Here is a 21,546-nt window from a genome sequence, read left to right as displayed (position 1 = left end):
ATCTCAACACCTGACACAGAAAACATCAGTACTTTAAACACAGCAAAAATGACAACTCATCTCACAGCAAAGTCATTAGTTAATAACATTACCAAGCTATTCTGTCAGGATATAACTGACTTTATAGAGTTCATAAATGAGTAATGTGGCCATTCCGCTTGAGCTGCTTTGAAAGTTATAACCCAGGGGTTCCCAGACTGACAATATGTTTTACCACTGCAGTATTAGCTGCCTCTGCCCTGTGTCACAGAGAACATATATAAGAAAGATGATTCTCTCTTCTCATTCCCCATATAATTAATAAAACTCTTTGTGTCACTTCTATCTTCAAGAAGGGCAAGAAGGAAAAACAGAAATGCGTGTGAGAATGTGATGGAGTAAATCCTCCTGGAAACCACTTCCAAACATACAAAGGACAAAAAAGTGATTTGAAGCAATCAGCATGGATTTACAAAGGTGAAATCACACCTGCCCAGCTTTATAACCTTCTGAGATGACTGTCTTGATTGATATGGAGACAGCTGAGGATATTCTTTTAATCTGGTACCAATCTGTTCTACATCCTAAGACTAGATTTGAACATTCTCAACTAGTCTGCAGGATAAACACTGCAAGGATTGACTCATCCTTGTGCTGCCATTCAGAGGGACATCAAAATGCAGGAGAAATGGGCCAACAGGAATCTTCCCAACAGGGAAATAAAAAGTCCTGCACTGGGGATGAACACTACCGTGCACCAGTACTTGGAAGCTGACCAGCTAGAAAGCTTCTCTTGCTGAAGAGAACCTGTGAGTTCTGGTGGACAATTTATACCTGAGTCAGCAACAAGCCCTTGATGAAAAAAGACAAATATTTTATCAGCTGTATGTCACCAGGACAAAAGAGGAGACTCTTGCCCTCCACCCAGCACTGCTGGAACAATATTTGCAGTGCTGAGCCCAGTTCTGGGCCGCCCAAGACAAGAAGGACACAGAATAAAGATGACCGAGACAGATTCCTTTTGGCTGACAAGCAAAGAGACAATGAGCACAAATTCAAGTACAGGAAGTTCCACTCATAAACAGCAAAAAAACTTTTTTAATTTGGGAGCGGTCAAACATTGGAACAACCTGCTCAGAGATAGTGTATATTCAAATTGAAACTAGAGATGACTCTGAGCAACCTGCTAGTTGACAAACTTCTAGTTTGAGCAATGTTGAGACCAGTCAGTCTTCAGACAGCCCTTCCAACTTCAACTGTTCTGGGAATCTAAAATTCATGAATTTTTAATACCAAGCCTCCAATCATCATGGCTCACTTCATCTGTGGCCTTCACAGATGTATGTACATCCTCCCAATGTGAATCCTGTATATTTAAAATATGACTACATCTTCCTGGACCAAGACTCTGTGCCACAACATTGTGCCTTACAAAGTATAGTATCCTGAATTCCTGGAAGCATTCTAAACATCTGTGCCCTGGAGCTTCTGGCAGTGCATATGTGCATACATGAACCAGATACCTGCCCCACCATCTCCAGACAGACATCAATAGGCCCGGAAAACCAAATCAATGTCTTTCTTCTTATCACCTGAATGTGCTCTGTTAGGGACATCTGTCGGGCATATTTGCTTCACCAGCCCTGAAGCTGACGTTACCCAAGCACATAAAGCATTCTTGCCTAACCAATGTTGCACCAAAAAAAAAAAAAAAAAAAAATCCAATGATTAATTTAGCAACTTAACCATTTAACCTGTTTATGCCACAAGTGCCTGTGTCTGCTGCAGATTTTACAAGTAAATACTCCCTAAAAAGGTATCAGGCTAGGTACTTTATGCAAAAAAACCCCATTTTTTGCCAGAAGCTACTTCACATGAAACAGTTAACACAGGCATAAACATGGAAACAAATCAGAAAGCAGTAGGAAAATTGCTAGGTCAGTTGGAGCACAGTGATGTTTCTGGAATTTCTACTGGAATTTCAGTATCAGATAAGGCAGTAAACACAGAATCTGGAAAACAAAAGCCTAGCTTTCAGACCCACAGAGCTCTGTGGACCGGACCAGGCCAGTCCTTTGCTGTAAAAGAAAATGTAGAAAATTCAAGCCCTTTCACTAGTTGCCTTTGAGTGTGCACTTTAAAGCCAACTACACAGATCTTTGCAATACACTCCTCCTTTCAACTCACATTTTCATTATCACCACCACACACAGAAATATCAACTGTTCCATAACAATGAACATCCAGAGAGCAAACTCAACACATTATCTCTCCACCACAGAAATTAACACATTATCGCTCTGCTGTTTTTCGTCAGAAATGAAAACACCACAATTACTAGAACAACCTGACTATGGAGCAAATACTTGGAAAATCAACTTTATTTGGATTATAACACTGTACAGCTACAAGGACTATCTTGTTGCTTTCGATAGGTTTTTTACTGCTTATATGTGTAATTTACATAAAAGATGTATTGATTGCCACAGACTCGCTTTACTTTATTTTCCCTTTTTTTAAGTGTTTAAGGCTAGTACTGGCTGTACATGCAACTGAATTGTTTTACTTTTCTTAATTAATTTAACATCCTATTTAGCAATGGGATTTCCAGATTGGTTTTGATGAATTTATTTTTAACATCCACTAAACAAACAAACATTTTATTAGAATTTGGCCTTAATGCTACTAATGTGCTGAAAGAGCTGGAAAGATCCCAAAATATCAAACAGGAAATGAAACACTTTCAGGAAGTATGACTGTATACTGAGCACCTGAAAGAAAAAATTTACTGCCAACAAATAAATCCACAAACATCTTCTTACCACCCAGACCCATTATAATCATGAGAGAATTCTACAAATTTGGACAATGTTATTTCAAATATCAAGTTGCACCTATGGACAGTTTTGTCAATACAGTTCTGTGGAAACAGGAGTACTCAAGAAATACACTTAAAAAAAACCCCAAATCACATTTACAGGAAGGCTAGACATTAAACAGTAAATGGCTGAAAGGAGCAGAGATTATCTGTCTGCTTGGCATGCCCACACAGGCACAGAAAAAAAATGAATTAATTCATACATTATCACCAATTTTTGCAAGCCAGTATAATCCTAGAAAACTGAATGAGCAGACAAGCCTACACACTTTGCACTGTAATCAATCTAGTGTTCTTACAGAATGTCAGCCACTATACCTGATTGTTCTTGTTTTGATTTCATTATCTAATTTACTTAATCATCTTTCAGGATGATACTGATGAGTCCTTAAGAACAAGTTCATTTGACCAGTAATCTTTGATTTTTGAAAGTCAGACTATAGCTAAAGTCAATAAATCTTTATCAGCTAAAGGAACTAACTCTTTAGTATTCAAATGATGTTTACAATGGGGCATTTCTAGAATTGAATTGCAATCCTTCTGGAGTTAGAAAAAAAATCCAATCAAACCCCAAACAAGTGAGAGGGCAACAAAAAGTGCTCATCTATACAGCATTTAGTTCTTCCAGAGCAAGGACTTCAGAAGCAAATGAAACCACTAGGTGCAACTTGTACAAATATGTGCACACCAAGAACTCTTACACATACAGTTCCTGAAAGCAGCTCTGCTCCAACAGAGTGGGAGAAGGAGTATAAAAGCTAGTACCGAACAATCATAGCCATTATTAGTTGGTTCTCATAAAAATAAACTGCTGCTGACACGTGAAATTACAGAAACATACATTAACCAAAGGAATCCTCCCTTTGCAAAATGTTTGGGACACACTGGCAAAATCTTCAAAGACAGAAACCTCAACATTTCTTGTACTTAAAACACTTGTTCTTTTTACTGACAAAAAAGCAGAGTAGGAATATGATCTAAACAGGTAACAAGTCCAACATTAATATGTACAAGACAACAGCAGTCAATCCTCTACCGAGGAAGTTCCTCTATACATCTAAGTAAACTATTACCACTCGTGGATTTCACAGCCACTGTGAACTGTGCTTAGTTCTGTCAGTTTTGTGTGTCCTACACAAAATGGAAAACAAAATAACCTCTTGCAACCTGTATCACTGCAGTCATTATTGTCACATACTACATTATTTCATACATCTTATTTCCTGAAGTACATAATGCCAGCAACCTACTTGCCTTCAGGGAAAAGAACAAAAAAAGGCAGGAAGTACAGAATTGGTCTGCAACTTTTGGGCACAAAATTCTAAGATCTAGGAAGGTTTCACAGTTGATTGAAAACAACTGAAGTTTGGAAATTGATCACAATGTATGAAGTAACTTTCTCATTTGAAATCTGGCACTGAAGTACAATATTTAGGCAACACTTCATCAGTCACTGTATCTTTACAACCACATTTTCCAGAGTAACTTTTCTTACAAACTTGTAGTCAAAGCTGAAACAACCAAAGATTTGCAGAAGTTATTATATTTAAAACATAGCTCACCTCTGGGTAAAGATTGAACCTTTGTAAGGTGTTAATCACTAAAGGATATTCAGTCAGTTTGTCATTCATAACTGCGCATACTCCACTCCAAAATGATGGTGCCTCAATAATGATCTTGAAGTAGGAATAATAAAGACCCTACAGGAGAACAGATTTATTATTTACAATTAAAGATGTCACTTCTGCTTCATACCAGCTTAATTTTTAAACAAATTTTGTAACATAACAAACAGGACAGGCTTATTGAAGATGACTATCCAGCTTTCAAATCTCTTGTACTACTGCCACCAAAACAAGCAATGTGGCTTTCCTTCCACTTTGTTTCACAGCATACCTGGTAATCAATCTCTCATTTGGCCTGGTAACTATGCATTTCATAGTGTTTCACAATTCTCAAAATAAAAGCAGGGAAAAGGTGGGGGGTGTATGTACATATATACACACCAATATATATATTAATTGAAAAAATATGTAGGAAAAAAGGGTTCATAAGAAAATTATAACTGAAAGCAAGGTATAAGGTACTTGCAGCTTTGTATTTTGGGTCCTCCAGAACCATACTTTTAGATTATATTTTAAGTGACCTGTGAAGTGATACACTCATAGGGATCAGCTGCAAGTCACACAAATACTTTGCACATGCAAGTGCAATGCACAGTAGTTGTAAGAGATCAGTATGTATACTTATGCAGAATGTATTAAGAAATTTTGGAAAGCCTGTGATCAGATTACAGACAGGAGTCTTCCAAACACTGAAACATAATCTACCATTTCCGTGCGAAAAGCCATTTCTCTTTCTAGTGTCGACAGGTGAGAAAAATGACGGTCATTTTCAAAAAGAGTTGTTATGTGACACCTGCCAAAATATAATAACAATTAAAATGGAATAAAGAGGTTTAGAATATGTGGTAAGTCATAGATACCAAAGAACATCCAATGAATACCCGAAGTTTACTTACAAACTGCTACCGTAATTTACTCCAATACCAATATTTTCATCTATTCAGATAATTTTAAATTGAAAAAGTATGAAGACAGAGTATTTATTAAAGTTTGTTATGGCGTTAGCAATAATACTATAATGCTATCTATTAAATATAAAACTGTATTTTAATATGTAACTGTATTTTAATTTAAGTGCAGACAATTAATGATTAACCAGCAATTTTTCGCCTGAAAAGCAGGCTTCACTCTTCTGTGAGCAGGCTTAAGGAACCATTCATGTCAGCCTCACAGGAACAGAATTATTCAGCTCAAAGATAATTTAGTCTTGAGAGGAAAGTTCTAAATATAAATTATCCCAATATTGTCTCTAAAAATAACTAAAAATTATATTTTTGTTATTTTAAAGTACTATATTAATCTGAAGCAATGAGTTTAACCTTACCAATGCAGGACTCCTGCAAAAACAGCTGTAAAGGAAACAAAAGGTGCAAAGTTACTCAAATATTTAAATAACTGAACATGAAATCGTGTTCACTGCAGTAATTGCAGTACTACTTCAGAGATGCATAGAAGGAGCTCAAGACCCCAGCAAACAGAAGAATAGGAACATCTGAATTAACCTCCACAGCCAGGTCTTGGAAAATTTTCTGTGGTATTCAGCACTAGGCAACATCTTGCATTTCCACCTACATCTTGCATCACTCAAGCTGTCCCATCAAGATCTAATGCACACATTTTGGTTATCAACAACAAAACTGAACTACAAGCATTTTTTCCAATAAGCATAAATATTTTTAGAATTGTTATGACACCTACTGCGACTGTTCACTCAACTCCTGCTCAGATTTTCACTAACTCATGCTGAGGCATGAAGCACACTCTGAGCAGCGCTGCCAGGTCAAAGCAAGGGCAACCAACATGCAGGACCAGGTGGCCTGAAAGGGCTCAAGGTCACTCTAGAGCCATTATCACCTGCAGCCTGCTGTCTCCTGCAGCCATCTCCTGCACCTCCTCGTGTATTGATTGTCTGGCAGCTTCTTCAGAATCTGCTAACTCATGGAAGCGCTACAGACTAAACTTTCATGCTTTAAGGTGAAAACACATCAGCTTAGCCAAAAAGTTTCTGAAGCAGACCCAGCAGCAGCTGGACTCCTGAGGCTTTCTTGCTTCTTGGTGTGATACAAGTGATAGAGCATCATAATGAAAAAGGAATGATGGACACTCCCACCATCATCTAGGTAATTATTTTGCAGAGAGGTGCACAACTTACAAGTTTCAAGTTGAGCTATGAACTAGGGAACTTCTGAGTTCAAAACATCATTCCTTAAATGATTTAGTGAATTCCTGTGTTAGACTAGCCAGTACAAAGTGGACTGGCCCTTGTTTGTCACGTTTATTTGCTTTCTTTCCTAATGGACTCATAAAATAAATTAAAATAAATTTTAATTATAGAGCACACTGCGCTGTAAATATGAGAAATCCAAATGGACCGTGACAACCAACACAAATCTAATTGAGACTGTAACTGCTAAAAAGTGATAGACTCTGAATACATTAAGGTTCCATTTGAAGAACATCTGCACTGCTGCCATGCAGGTACAGAACACGGGAAGGTAATCTGAGGGACAAAGGGAAGAGGCAAATGCTGATAAAGCAGTGGGTTAACAGTCTAGGTCTCTGAGCTCTTGGGTATGACAGGATCCAGAGAGCAGGAACCACTGCATTTTGTTTGAGCAGCACTGACAACATATGCAGCTTACCACAGAAACAAAGCCTGCACGAAGGAGGGATAATGGGAAGGCATTTAGAAGGGCCACAGTGCTCCTCCTAGACTGACGGTGTCTCAGTTGCCCTCTAGGCTCTCTGCCACAGAAAGATCTGTCAGACAGCTGTCTTTAATCCATGAAAATCTTCATGGTTAATGAGGAGCCCTCTTATTCACACAAGCTGAATGGAGCAGGGAGAAAGTGGAGAGGACAACCACCCTCAGTGCTTAGAGCCAGCTGTGGCCAGAAAGGTGCTGAGCAACAGTCCCTCTCCAGGGTGCTGACTGGCACACACACCTTCCCTCATTCCGGCACCCAGACACTGCTGGTGCCTGTCTGAAGACGTGGAATGAGTCATGTTGCTTGGACATTGCTAAAACACACAGCAATGCCTGCACAGTGATGTAGAATACAGCCTGAGAGTTAGTGAATGTACATTTGTTCAGGTTGCATGTTACAAGACTAGGTTGTCTGTTTCTGGAAAGCAGCAGGGATAAGAGAAAGAAAAACATCTTTGCAAACCCACTAAATTTCTGTGGAATGGGAGTGGACTTAATGTACACTTCATGCCCTAGTATATATACAAAATATATATATTCCATAGAATTTTTTTTCCACATATTCCTCCAACACAGAGCCTGGAAGTGCTGCTGCTGCTGACAGTACTTATTATCGTGGTCACAACAAGGTTCCTAACTGTAGTGTGTTACATTATGACCTAATTTTAAAATTTAAGTTTTGTATGTGAAGAGATCCAAGGTGAAGGTGGGTAAGACAAAAAATAAAAATAAAATTTAAAAAAAAACAAAAGCAAAACAAAAAAATTACCACCACAAAACAAAAACACACACACACAAAAAAAATCCTAAAAAAAATTCTAAACTAGCTGCTGGTACAATTTAATAACATTGACCTCATGCTAAGCACTTCACACAGCAGGTGAGGTGATGCTATACCACACTGAAACTTCCCTCAGCATTTTACAGCTCCACTTCCATCACTGAAGTAGGTTTTTCAAAAACAAGCCTGTGTTCCAGTTAGAAAATGAAGACCACAATCTTTCAATTAAAACTTCACCTTTTTATATGCTTTCTAGAAAAAAAATCACCAAAGTTGCTTGGTGTAAGCAGAACTTAATGTTTTTGGAAAAGTTCAGGAGCTGCAGGGGTTATTTTTATACTAAGGACATTTACATTAGTTCTCATGGAAAGCTGCAGATGTCTTTTTCAGAAGAGCAGGTATTGATATGACATGGAATTCCAGGTAAGTACATTAGCTCTGTCAGCAAAGCAGCAAACAATATTCCATACAAAAAACATATTTCGCAGCAATTGTATGGAAAGCAACAGAGCATCCCATACCTTTCTTAGTTATTGCTTATTGAGTAATAGTTAAATATATACACAAGGCATTATTTCATTTCTCAGCAACATTCCCAGTAAGATTAGATCCTGAAATATGTTTGCATATACACACATATCAGCTATGAAAAAAATAAAAATTTTAAGACATATCACATGTTAGGTAAGGATATATAGTAAAGTCCAATGCATATTAGTAACCAGGACTGCTCATTAACTCAGATTCATGTGGTTCCAAATAAGGCAAATATGCAGTATTTTATTGATGCAAATAAATTATCTATTATTATGGAAATTGCATTTCACATCCAGACATACCACTTATTTTATAGAGGAGACAATGTCTTTAAATCTGATTCTTCCCTTCAGTAAATGTTTTATTGAAAGTCAATGCAGTAAGTGTAAATACATTCACAGTTATTTTGGAGAATTTCATATACACTTACACAGTAGCATTCTATTATAAGTACAAAGTGAAGACCTTTCATAATCACACAGAAATTAATGTTAATTACTCATATTTCAAGAGACAATGGGCTTAATTCATACACTTCCACTCTAAGTCCAAATCAGCATTTTTCAACAGACTGCACTAAGCCAGTTTCTGATGGAACACATGCAACTCAGCTCTGTTAAATTACCACCCTTTGATCTCAATAATGTCCTCACTGGAGAGGGAATGAAGGAGGGGACAGGAAAGGAATACTACAGTCCTAATGCTATAGACACTTACACAGCTACTATGTACTTGAACTTGCAGATGCCATTTTCTCACCCAGCCTAAGAAGCCCTAAAAGCAAAGCATATGAAAAGATTTTTGCAGACTAGGGCTATTATGTAAAATCTGATAGATTTCCTATTTTTGCCTGTGTGTTATTCTAAGAAAAGCAATATGAATGGCATATAAAAAGGTTTCTTAGTCTGGAAATTAAATACTGAAGAATACAGCCATTCATTGGCTTTATTTATCAAGAGAACAACAAATGCTGAGACACTATAATCCAACAGGACATGAAGGATACAAAAAACTGATTCATATTTTGCAAATATCCACAGAGTGACCAGGTAGAAGTACAGCAGAACTGGAAACAATGAGGAACCTGAAAGCATTGACTACTTCTGCAGCTTAGCCAAGTTGATACATTTTGAGATTCTGTGCAATGTAATAAGGATGTCTTCAGGAATAAGGCCTCAAGTCAATGGTCATTATGAGAAAAACCCAAACAACATAATAGGGCGAAATGTTGTATAAGAACATCCTTGAAACTCTGACATTACTGCTGCACATAAATTTGAGATCATTGGTAAGAGAAAAAAATTCACATTCTATAATTAAACAAGCTCCAGCTGTGGGAGCCTCTGTTTTTAAAATACGGGCCTTAAATCTTAAGCAAAGCAACAACAAAAATTCAAATTCCAGTAAACTTAATCAAAACTCACTATTTCATATTTAGTATATGTACGTTCTCTGCTACTGCAAATACTGTATGCTAGTACATATATAACTCTGCTATTAACGTTTTACTCCAATTGGAAAAAACCTCCCTGAAATATTTAATAGGTTATCTGGGTTTCATGGACAAATTCAAATTCCAGAAATTATAAAGCTCTCTCCATAATCTACTCTCAAATTTTAATCAGAGGAAAACATCTTTCAATTCTGACCATCATTTTAGCATTTCTATGCCATTTAAGTAACTAGTCTAGGAAATGCTGAATAAACAGATGTAAGTAAAGCAATTCAGGAACACTTTGTTCATTAATTAGTTTGCAAGCTACGGGCTGTTTCCCTGCTACTACTTTGCAATGTAATTCATCAAACTGAAGAATTTCCCCCCGGCAACCAGGACTACTGGTGATGTGATTAACAGTATCAGCATCTTTGGAATACCCTGACAGTCTTTCAGGTATTTAGGTATATATAATATAATATACCTTTAGGTATTTCGAATGGTGCATCTGACAAATATGCTATTACTTAACATTAGTTAACTTCAGGAATGCATCTCTTAGCTAATAGTTTAGGTGGTTTTTTCCAAGACTTTGGTCATTAGCCATTTTATTGTTTAATCAAAAATATTCCCAAAGACAGTAGCATCCAAATTTACATCTCTCTACAACTGTATGTACTTCCACTCATAATTCTTCCCAAACAAGGTGTTGCGATTACATTATTTAATAAGAGTTGCTGCCTTTTTATTTTTTTCTCTAGAAATTAATGACTGGATAGGAGAAATCCATAAATATCTGGAAATTTTTTTCCCTATAAATATTGTGATACCACATCAACTGCTACAGTAACAGCTTTACAAAAGTTACCAGGTAGGAATTTATTTCCATTAGCTGTTTTTTTTGTCTTTTTCCAAGTTGTATTTCCAAATATATTTTGACACAATTCACTATTCCAGAGAAAGACAGGTAAAAAGATGGGTATTTCCCCCCTCCCCCGCGATGTATTCCTTCTACTTACCCAGAAGGAACGTGAGCCATATCTTGCCATCAGCTTTTGTGATGAAGGCCTTTCTGTCGACAACAAATACTGCCAAAAGAACACAAGCATCTTAAGCATCACTTAAGCACAGCGTCTAAAAAAGAAATCTGAACTCTGCAACGTTAGTTTTATATGAAAATCTTACTTAGACCTCAAAAATGCTGAAAGAAACTTCATACAGCAAGTTCATAACTACACACAAAAGCTTTAAACATCACAGATAGACTAATAAGTTGACTATATAAATCATCAGGTTTTTAATTTCTGAAATAACTTTTACAGAATTTACTTGTCAAAAGGGAATTTCTACATAGCTATGTTACTGGCAAATTTGCTCCAGCAGAAAGTCAGACTTCTAAAGAATACACAGCCCTCCATGCCTTCCAGCAGAAATAAGCTGGTCATGCCAGCACCGCAGGCTGCGATAGTCAACACCACCAGTCAGTTTTAACAAGAGTTAGTTCCACAAACAGCACGTTTCCCCACTTCTCCCCCAAAGGAGGCTGAAGCGGTAAGGAGCCCTTTCCCTCGCCCCCGTTTCTCGCCGATCCCTGTGTGGGTTTTGTCAGCTTTTCTCTCTCTTTGCCGTCCCCGCGCTGTGACAGGCTGGCGCACGGGCCCGCCGGGGCGGGAGCGCGACCCCGCCGCCGCTGCCCCGGGCAGTGCCAGACACCGCCCGCCGCTCCCTGCCTCCTTCCCGCCCGCCGGAGGCACCTTCCCGCCCGCCGGACCCCACCGCCGCTTCCCGGGGAAAGACGTCCCGGCGCTCCCCGGCAACAGCTACCCTCCGCCACGGGGCAAGGGTACCGCCGCTCGCCGGAAAGAGGGACGGGAAGCGGCGCTCAGCCCCACCGCCCTTCCCGCGGGCGGAAGGGCTGGCTCCCATCCCAGCGGGGGCAGAGCGAGCGGGGAGGGCGCAGGGTTCGGGGCAGGAGCCTCACCTCGGAGCCGGTCTCCGCAGACGCGCAGGAGACTCAAGGGGCCGCGGCCCAGCACGTCCCGCTCCCCGTCCGCCGCGGGCCCCTCCCGGTAGGGTCCCCGGGGGTCGCCCCTGGTTCCCCGCCGGCCGCCGCCTCCCTTCCGCATGGCGCGGGCCCCGCCGGAGACCTGCCTGCCGGGCGAGTGCGGCCGGCGGCCGCGGCTGGGGCTGGCGCCCGGCGACTGCTGCTGGTGCTGCTGCTGCTGCCCGGGCTTGAGCGGCGGCGACTCTTTGTTCCTGCCTCGGCTCGGGACGACCATCTCCGCATAGTCCCCGCCGGGGCCGGGGCGCCGCGCCGGAGGGGAGGGGAGCCGAGCCGAGGGGGGCGGTGCTCGGCGAGGCGCTTCCCCCACCCCCTGGCAGGGCCCGGAGGCCACGGGGCGGAGCCGCAGCCGGCGGGCTCGTAGTAACGGGGCGAGGGGGCGGCCGGTCCGCGCTCCGCCGCCGCCGCCCGCTCCGCCCGGCTGGACACGTGGGGGCGGGGGCGGCCCCCGCGGCCCCGCTCCGCCCCGCGGCCCGCTCCGCCCCGCCGCTCACGGACGCGCCGCCCCGGGGCCCGGCGGGGAGGAGGAAGAGGAGGAGGAGGCGGGAGCGGGGCTGTTCCCGCTCACTTCTTCCCTGTTCTTTCCGAGGGATGGCTGAGGTTCTCCCGCCGGTCCCCATGCGGGCGGGCTTGCCGTGCCTTCCGCGCTGCTGCGGCCTCGTCCTCCGGCACCTCTCGGAGTTTCGCTCAGTTGCTTTGGTCGTCCCTGGGCCCTTCAGTTTTGTAACATCATCCGCTTAAACTGAGTCCAGCCCAGAAGTGCCCGGCACCTCTCCCCCCGCCCAAATTCCCAAAATTTTAACTCCCAGAAGGTAACTTGTCTGTGTTGCTATGCCCTATATGCTTCCGCACCACAGAAAGCACCCCTTCTGCTCCTTGTTCTGGAGTGTTATTGTGAGTCTGCCTTTGCAATGCGGCCTCTTTGCTCACGAGCACCCTGCAGATCCAGCCAAACCCTTGCTTTGGGTCCAGAGGTTAAAAGGCCCGTCACACACAAACTGTGTAAGGCAGACCCTTAAGCCATGAGGTGTTTAATGACTTTTCCAGAGCAATTATCTTGAGGAGCTCCCAGTTGCAGTCCCTGAAGCTCCTGCTCAAACCCACAGCACAACCGAGGAACAAGACCCAGCTACAGCAAAGGCACTGTTCCTCCTTCTTGTGCTCTCTGCTCAGCACAAAGAGCACTCCAGCAGCGGCTCATCTGATAGGGATGTAATAATATATTAATTTAAATACCATTTTTTGATAGTGTTGATTAACTGTAGCAGAGTATAAACTCTTCAGTAACTGCAACCTCTCCAAACAGATCCATTTCACCCCTTCCTACCTGATGTCTTTTTATTTTTGTCTTTCTTGACTGTATCTATTCTTTGCCTCCCAGGTGCTCCTCATTGCTATCTTCAGGCTTTTCTTTATCCCTCTGCACTCTTCATTTTGTGTTTCTGCTCCCAAGTTTTCTATGTTTGAATTTTCCGTTCAACTCTGTTTACTTTTCCTAGCCTTTCCACATTTTTTCCTCTGACATATGTAGGTTTCTTCTATAATGTTTACAACCTCTTTGTGTCCATCTCCTTTTCGTAATTATTTTTATGAATCCTATCATGTAGAACCACAAGGTTTGAATCTGTGGCAAATGCTGGACTAAGCATTTAAAAAAATTGTTTAACAGATATATAACTAGCACATTGTAAGCACAGAAAAGTAATTTTGGTTCAGATTCAACTACTGAGGCAATGGAAGTGTAAGAACAGGATGTCTTTTGCTGTCTTTGTGGTAGCAGTAAGGCCTCTTACACCCCAATAAGGGTGTAAAGATACAAACTGGTACTAAACAAACCAGCCTGTGGGAGTGACAGAGATCCTGTGCATCCACAAGCTCTCTTGGCCCAGTATTTCTTTCCTTGCTGGGGGAGAAGCACCCTTCTACCACTAGCTGTTTTGGGGGGATAACTGCAAAGGACGTGTATTACACTGATCTCAAAAAAGCAAGCAAGGAAGAAATACAATTTTTCATGTAAGACAGCCAGTCTCCTGAGTACCCAGGCTCTTCTTCCAACATGAATTATGTGTGGCAGTTTCATATTGCAAGAAACATTTATCTGTGCTTATTACATACTAAATATAAATGAAGGCATAAGAGGAACACCCTTCAAGTGTTTGAAGACTACATACTATTTTCTCCACATGCTTTTCGGGAGAAAAAGTCCCACAGTCTGCTCTTTTTTGTATTTGATTTTAATTGAGTAGCCTTGTTATAAATTCAGTAACCAAAGGAGTCTATTGTTGCTGTCTGAGTGATTGAAGGGTACAGGCTCCAGAAGAGTTTTGTACATAACCAGCATTGAAAAAGAGCAATAGGATACGTTCTGCTGATTTTTAACTCCTGTAACCCATATTTCAATTTTTGCCAAAATCAATAGTGTCATGGAACACTTAGAAACTTGAAGAGTTGATATTATTAAGGTTCATAAAATTGCTGTGGGATGGCTCAGCCATTGAGATTAACTGGGCCTGCTCCAGCCTGCAGCAGATCAATTACCTTCAGGCTGTTTTCTCTTAATAAAACTCTTCAGGCAATTTATTTCAATAGGTACCACCCACAGAACCTGCTAACAAAGGCACGTACTACTAAACATTTCTAAAGGTTTTAAAAGTTACTACAAGTGTGCAAAAACAGAAGATCACATTCTTAAATGTAAAGGTGCCCATATTTAGCAACCTTGAATTGCTGTAAGAAACCTCCAACAATACTTCAGAAGAGCTGCAGTAGAGTACACCTCTGAAAATAAAATGGCATTTGTTTCAATCTATAAGATACAAATAGTAAGAAATACAGCCTGGGTTTATATCCTCACAGGAATTGCATATTTTTTTGAGAAGTGCAATGTTTAATATCCAGCATCACGTTTCAGACAGTGTAGCTTGTTGCTACTCCTGCACATCCTGACAGGGAAAAGAGTGATTCCAATAAATCAGCACATATTTTTCTAACAAAAAAGGAAGGGAAGAAATATATCTCTGAAAATAAATTTTAGTTTTCTCAACTCTTAAGGGTGCTGAAGGACATATACAAGTACATAGGAGAGACATCATCTTAATCAGATTCTCCTAACTTCTATTGTCCAGGGAGAGCAAAATCCATAAGATGTTGTTCCACAGTTTTCTGCTGTCTGAGGACAGGGCACATTCTGGAACATGGTATTTCTGTTTCTGCTTCTCTTTCTCTTTGGTCACACATTTTCTATGATCACTGGACTGTCTCTTCATATATCCGAATCACTCTGACAGTATCAGCAATCTCAGCTGGGTAGTGGTTGTGACACACTGTCAGTGGAAATAATTCTCAGTCCTCAGGTATAAGCCCCTGCTAGTGAAGCACATTGGCAGTTCCTATATATTCTCTAACTGTATTCATTCCTCAAGACAGTAGATGGGCACACCTCCCTACCAAACAGTCCAGAGCTTGCTTTCTTCTCCCTCACTCATTCTTATCTTCTGGATTGTTTCATTACCCCAGTTCTCTCTCCTTATCTTGCCTCAAGTGAGACCTTTCTAGTTTATTACCAGTACCAACCTCTTCTCTCTTCAGTCACCTTCAAGGTGATCTGAATAAGGGTGCCTGTAGAGATTCCTTTTTTTCAGCCTGTGATGATGTTTCTTGTACTGCTCTGCTTTGTTCCAGAGGCACTGCCTCAGAGCATATTCTGCAGATTTTGTGACAAGGCTGCCGTTTCCACCTACCACAGGGCTTTGCTTCTGTGAAGTTTCTGTTGATCCCCCACATTTTCACACTTTCAGCAGCAGACTTAATAATAGCAGGACTGCATTGTAGCAAGTTAGGGAACTTCAGAATCCCTTCCCGTGGTTGACTTAATCCAAGGTTAGCATGCAATGAAGGCCTGTTCTAGAAAGTATGTCTCTTTAGAAAAGCGCTGTGTGACTGCTGCATGGTTAGATGTTTTCAACCTAGCATTAAGTGAACCATTTTGAGTGCTGACAGCAAGAGAGCTGCAGCAATGTGGAGCTCAGAGCCTCAGGTAACTAACAGGGACGTGTTTGGAGCTCCATGCCATATGGCCATATCTGACTTAACTCATTATTTATACTACTTGAGCTTCAGTCACAGAGCAGACAAATTCTTACTTACAGAAAGATCTTTATGAAAACAGAAATAGGTGGGACCTCTTCCTGTGAAGACCAGGCTGAACGTAAGTACAGAAGACAAAGGAGTCTCATAAGGCAGAAGTAAAGATGCAGGACTGCCATTGGAGTTTGTGCATGGAGGAATTTGCTAGGGAAAAACAAAAACAGCAGAATGCAATGGCATTCGCTGTTTTATTATATACTATATATCATTATATATTATTATAGTGTGTTGTATTCAAAACACTATAAGTTGTTCTATTTAACAGCTTTGTGGGACCAGTTCACTTTCTGCAGGATACAAATGTTCCCCCTTGATCTAACCCCTTTAAACATATATTGCCTATATTCTGAGGGGGGGAAAGTATGCTCCTGATAGGTTAGTAATCTGATCGCTATTTGGACATGTCTGCTCATATGTATCTTCCCTCACTTTTAAAGTTGCAGTTGCATTTTAACTTTTATATATACATATAAACATGTAGAACTGGATTATCTGTGTCTGTATGGCTAACTGCTCCCATAAACAAAACCTTGTTTCTACCAGAAACAAATAAGAACAATTTACCTAGCTTGCGTACCCTGTCAACAACAACAAAAGAAACAAAAAAAAATCACGTCTTTTGTATGAGAGGTCCTGAAAGCCCTTCTATCTTTGACACAGAAATTACTTCCTTTGTTTTTATAATGTTGATTATAAGTCTCAAACTTCCTGCTGCCAGAATAACACTGAAGAACATTAGTGACTCAGAAAACCTAATTAGTCTCCACCAGAGTTCTTCTTTCTTTGCTTTTATTTTCCAGTACCATATATTCATGCTCCCTTAAGTGCTTCCCTGCAGCTCTGGAAAAAAAAATTAGTTAAAAAAAAAAGGCAGCACTAAATACTGTGACTTCAGAGAAGAAATTCAGGCTACACTGAGAACCTTTTAGGTAGTTCTAACATATTTCCAGTTATCCTTCTTTTTTTGCTGCAAACAGAACAATGGAAGCAGCAGAGGCATTCATTTGCCCTATTGACCAGCTGACTGGGGATTTGGCAATGCCCCTTCCTAAGGAGTGTGATCATCTCCTCCCAGCTGAGGCCTGGAATGTTTCTATAATGCAGTGTTCTGAGGACTTTTAACTCCCCTGCATAATCTCCTTACAGATTTCAAAATGAAGATCTCTTGCTATACTCACCACATTCTTATTGCGTGGCATTTGGCCACTGTGAGTAGTCGTGCTAATTTTGCAGAGATGCCATGATTCACAGCCACAGCAACTGCATCTCATTATGTTTCTATTTGGAGGAGCAAATTATAGAGTAACTTATCCAAGGACCACAGAACTCAATATTTACAAGCAGGAGTGATAGATCCAGCTTCCCCTAACCTGATTTACTGGCCACGGTGCTTTGACTTAATTTTTTATGGAGTCAGTGTTTATCTGCTGTGTCTCTAAGTAGCAGCTGCCAAAAGATGCATCAGAGAACACGGAGGAAACAGCTTGCAGCAACAAGCAGAAGCTAAGTGATAACAACAGAACAGGACCATATGAACACGGGCTGAGCTACTACTATATCTCATGGCAGATGCTCCCTGTGTGAGATTGAGAATATAGACACAACTTATGGTGGAAATACAGGAAGGCCAGCAACAGAGTTAGAAGGAAAGCAATGATCTGGAAGTGCTCACAGAATAGCTTTTCAGTGAACAACTGGTAGAGCAGCCAGATGTGAGAAACTGTGGGGCTCTTGAAATGTGTTGCCATATTGAAGTCAGTGTATCTGCATCAGTGGAGATTTAGTGGCAAATGTGTTTTGGCAAGAGAAGCTTGTGGACCACTTGTATTTGTGAAATACAAACAGCTGTATCACAAACAGCAGCAGGGTCTAAGTTTGCCTATTCAGATGTTAGCAAGTTTATTTCTGTTTCACAATTTGCTTAACCTGATTTTCATTTCAGTGGGGATTCCAGAATGTGCTTTGCTGCCCTGGTTACTGGAGGTAGAGAAGAGGCACATTAAGACTGTAATAAAAAGTTCCTCTGGCAAACTGAGCAATATGGCAGTCAAGACAAGATAGTCCTGCACATCAAACACCCCTTAAATGACAAACAAAGTTGTGGCTTGGGAGTGCTGTGTGCTTCCTGTATATGACTGAGAAAGGGTGAATTCTTTATGACAAACTGAGGTGACTAACACAGTTATTTTGAGGGTTACAGAGCATCCTTTCTTGATAAATCTGGTCTTTTTGCTAGATGCCTTATAAAGAGGAGGACAAAAAAAGATACTGAGGCTACAAACCTTTAATCTATACTCATACAAAACTAAAAATGTGATACAAATTTTACACAGAAAAATTTTGCAAATGATACTTGGAGTCCCTGTTGGTGACTAAAAATAGTAGTTGTATCTTCTCATCTCCTTTCTCACCTTTTCAACTTTTTGACAATCTGTCTCAGAGCATGATCCTAAATCCTTCATTATACATTCTTAAACTTCGTTAAGAATAGCACCAACTCATGCTTTAAAGACTGTGTTCACAAAACATTATGTGCCACAGAGTGAAGCATCTTGATGAAATTAATCCCTTTTTTCAATTTGTTCCTGTGGAAATTTGTAGTGATCATGCCTTTACAACAATTCCACCCCCCCCTTGCTTTCTGATATTATTTCTCTAGTCTCTAGAACTACTAAGAAACAAACAGAGCTCTTTTTCTGTTGGAATGGGGCATTTGTCTGTGTCTGATCAGCTGTGCTCACAAAAAGGCTCCATTACAGCCCAGCTTGAAGCTTATTTTTGAGGTCACAGTGCCCTCTACTGTCCAGTGCATCCTCTCTGCTGCTGCATCATCATCATTAAAAACTGCAGCAGGTGAAATAACACATTCATTTGTGTTTCAATATACTCCTTCCTCTAGGCTAGCAGGCCAAGTCTGGGGTTGTTTGATTGATTGAAAACAGATTTCCCGGGCCATTATAATTTCTTGCTGACTCTAATGCTGCTTTGTCAGAGTTGCTGATAATTTAAATTAAACCACTGTTCTATGCAGATCTTGAATCACACCTGACTTGTAAATGTTGAGTAAGTCTACATAAGGAAGCACTTGAAGATGCATGCAAAGTAAGAAGAATCAGGGCTGTGTTTCAAATACAAATTGTAAATACCTCTGCCACAGATTTGTATTGCTCCAGGTGATCATTCCAGCTCTGCAGATACAAATTACCTGTTACACACAGAGGTGTTCTTTACAAGCTCCTCTTCAATTTGTGTTTGCCTTCACTCTCTCCATGAGTGGTGTGTGGCAATGTTGGTAGTTTCACTTCCCTGTGAGTGTTGCCTGGAGCACCACAGACTGAGAGAGAGAGAGCCTGGGACTACTCCTTCTCTCCCACCAACCACCGCTCACAAGTAACCACACACCTTCGGTAGCACTCCTTCTCTCATCCCAAAAGCCCCATTTACATTTATAGAAGGCATGGACTGCTCTGCCCATTCCAACCCTACCATTAGAAAATCCTACTTACTTTTGAAGTTACCAAAAACAATTCAAAAGTATCTATGGGCAACAAAAATCTCTAGCCTCAACCACTTCTAAAGAAGCATGCAGCTGTTAGCATGGAAGGGATTATGTGAGGGGAGGGGGAAACCTTCTAAAATATACTGTTTGTTTCATGTTCTCAATTTCTTTTTACTTTGACAGAACAACTCATTATGCTCAGACAGCAGCAGCTGACTTATTGTTTCACAAGGCAGGTGCAACCATTCCACTTCCCCAATGTGCTACAACTTGTTTCCCAGTAAGGAATCTTGTAGCACGGCTCCCTGTGGCAGGACACGTGGGAGTTCAGAGGATTTCCCTTCCAGAGAGATTACACTGATGATATATATCAAGGTATATATTGATGATGGATTGAAACCTGAATATAGGATGGCATTCATTTTCTCCTGCTTGCCCCACAGCAAAATGAGGAGAATTGACTAAACAATGCACTTTCAAGTGTGCACATACAAGTGTATGTGTTTGCATGCATGCATATATAAAAAGCACCTATAAAATACTAAAAAATCTTGCACTGCTGAGCATGGAAGGCGTATTTCACAAGACAAACCTGTCTTTTGCCATTTCTCCTATGCAGCTGTCACATCATAAATTCACTGAGAATTTCATTGAGTAGAGCTGTGGTTCCAGAATGAGTTCCAGGGCTGCACTGCAAGGAGACTGTGGCAGACTAGTAATCCTGGGTTTTGCTGAAGAAATATTTCATGGGAAGGATGCTGTTAAAATTGCCACTTACTGGAAGGAGAAAAGGATGTCAAAGAGCAGAATGACTGTCAGAAAAACATGATAAAGTTTTAAAAGATATCTTCTCTTTAGAGAAAATTTCCAATCTGTTGAGGTGGTATTTGGAAAAATTCTATCTGCCTTTCATACAGAAAGAGCTTCAATGCCCACTAACAACTCACAAACTGCCTGTACCAGTTTTAAGGTAGTTTCATGTTAGCACACCATATGCAGAATTCCTTTTCGCAGGCAGCAGGGAACCTCCACATTTCAGCTGTTATTATAAGCCTTATTGCCAGCATTGTTAGAAAAACTGCAGAAAAAGAATACAAAATAAATGATGACAGTCTTACTTTGCAGTAATTTGTTAGCTTTGGTTAGTACTGGGGAGAGCTCAGTTAAAGGGATGTGTCCAATAGTGAACGCTGCACTTCAGGAAACATGTAGACCCACTGAAAGACAGAGACTTTTCCTAATCTCCTTTATCCCTTGCTGTCATCCTTATTTCACATCAGCCATTGTAGTTGCAAAGCAGATTTCCCCCTCCACCAAGCACATACACACAGCAGAAAACACCCCTGAAGTTCTACACAAGGAAGATGTAAAATGTAGCCCGGAGAAGAGTAATCAGAGGGAATGTAATATCAGTTTTCAAATAGGCAAAAGGTTGCTACAATAAGTGAGAGAAGCACTAGATAAGGAGTGAAGGGCTAAAATTTCAGTCTGGGTCAGGTTAGATTCTAGGGCCAATTTCTAAAGAAAGAATAGTTAAGCATCAGAATCTTTAAAGGATCTGTGGAGTCTCCATTGCTGGGGGCTCTAAAAAACAAATAAGATAAACACCTTCCAGAGGTGGTTCAGTTATAAACTGATCTTGGCTTGAGTCAAGGAGATGATCTCTGAAGACCTCTTCCTGCCCTACCTATTATTATTATATACTGGCTAATCCCTCAGTGAGTATTTATGAAAAAAATTCATCCCAACTATACCCTGACCAAGCTTTGAGCTGGAGACCACCCAACTCCTAATATACCAAGGAAAAGGTTACTTTTACCCTGAGATGCCATGAAGGCTCTACATAACTTGGAGATTATCAGTCTTCAACAGTGAACTACATTTGCAACACCTTTAG

General features: G+C 40.7%; 1 protein-coding gene across 1 annotated transcript in view; it reads right to left on the bottom strand.

Moving 5' to 3' along the window:
• The window catches only part of DPY19L1 (dpy-19 like C-mannosyltransferase 1), a 46,905-nt gene extending 34,471 nt beyond the window's left edge, over nucleotides 1-12,434 (bottom strand). Inside the window, exons 1-5 of the mRNA XM_063406643.1 lie at nucleotides 11,924-12,434; nucleotides 10,962-11,030; nucleotides 5,807-5,831; nucleotides 5,188-5,275; nucleotides 4,420-4,557 (exon numbers count right to left, since the gene is read on the bottom strand). Coding sequence (XP_063262713.1) covers nucleotides 4,420-4,557; nucleotides 5,188-5,275; nucleotides 5,807-5,831; nucleotides 10,962-11,030; nucleotides 11,924-12,221 — 618 coding nt within the window. The 5' untranslated portion in view covers nucleotides 12,222-12,434. The remainder of the gene's footprint in view (nucleotides 1-4,419; nucleotides 4,558-5,187; nucleotides 5,276-5,806; nucleotides 5,832-10,961; nucleotides 11,031-11,923) is intronic.
• Nucleotides 12,435-21,546: the final 9,112 nt, after the last annotated feature.

This window comes from Prinia subflava, chromosome 1, assembly GCF_021018805.1.
Source record: "Prinia subflava isolate CZ2003 ecotype Zambia chromosome 1, Cam_Psub_1.2, whole genome shotgun sequence".
NCBI classification, from domain to species: Eukaryota; Metazoa; Chordata; class Aves; order Passeriformes; family Cisticolidae; genus Prinia; species Prinia subflava.
The sequence above is the reverse complement of the archived record's forward strand: the minus strand, read 5'-3'. Positions and strand labels throughout refer to the sequence as shown.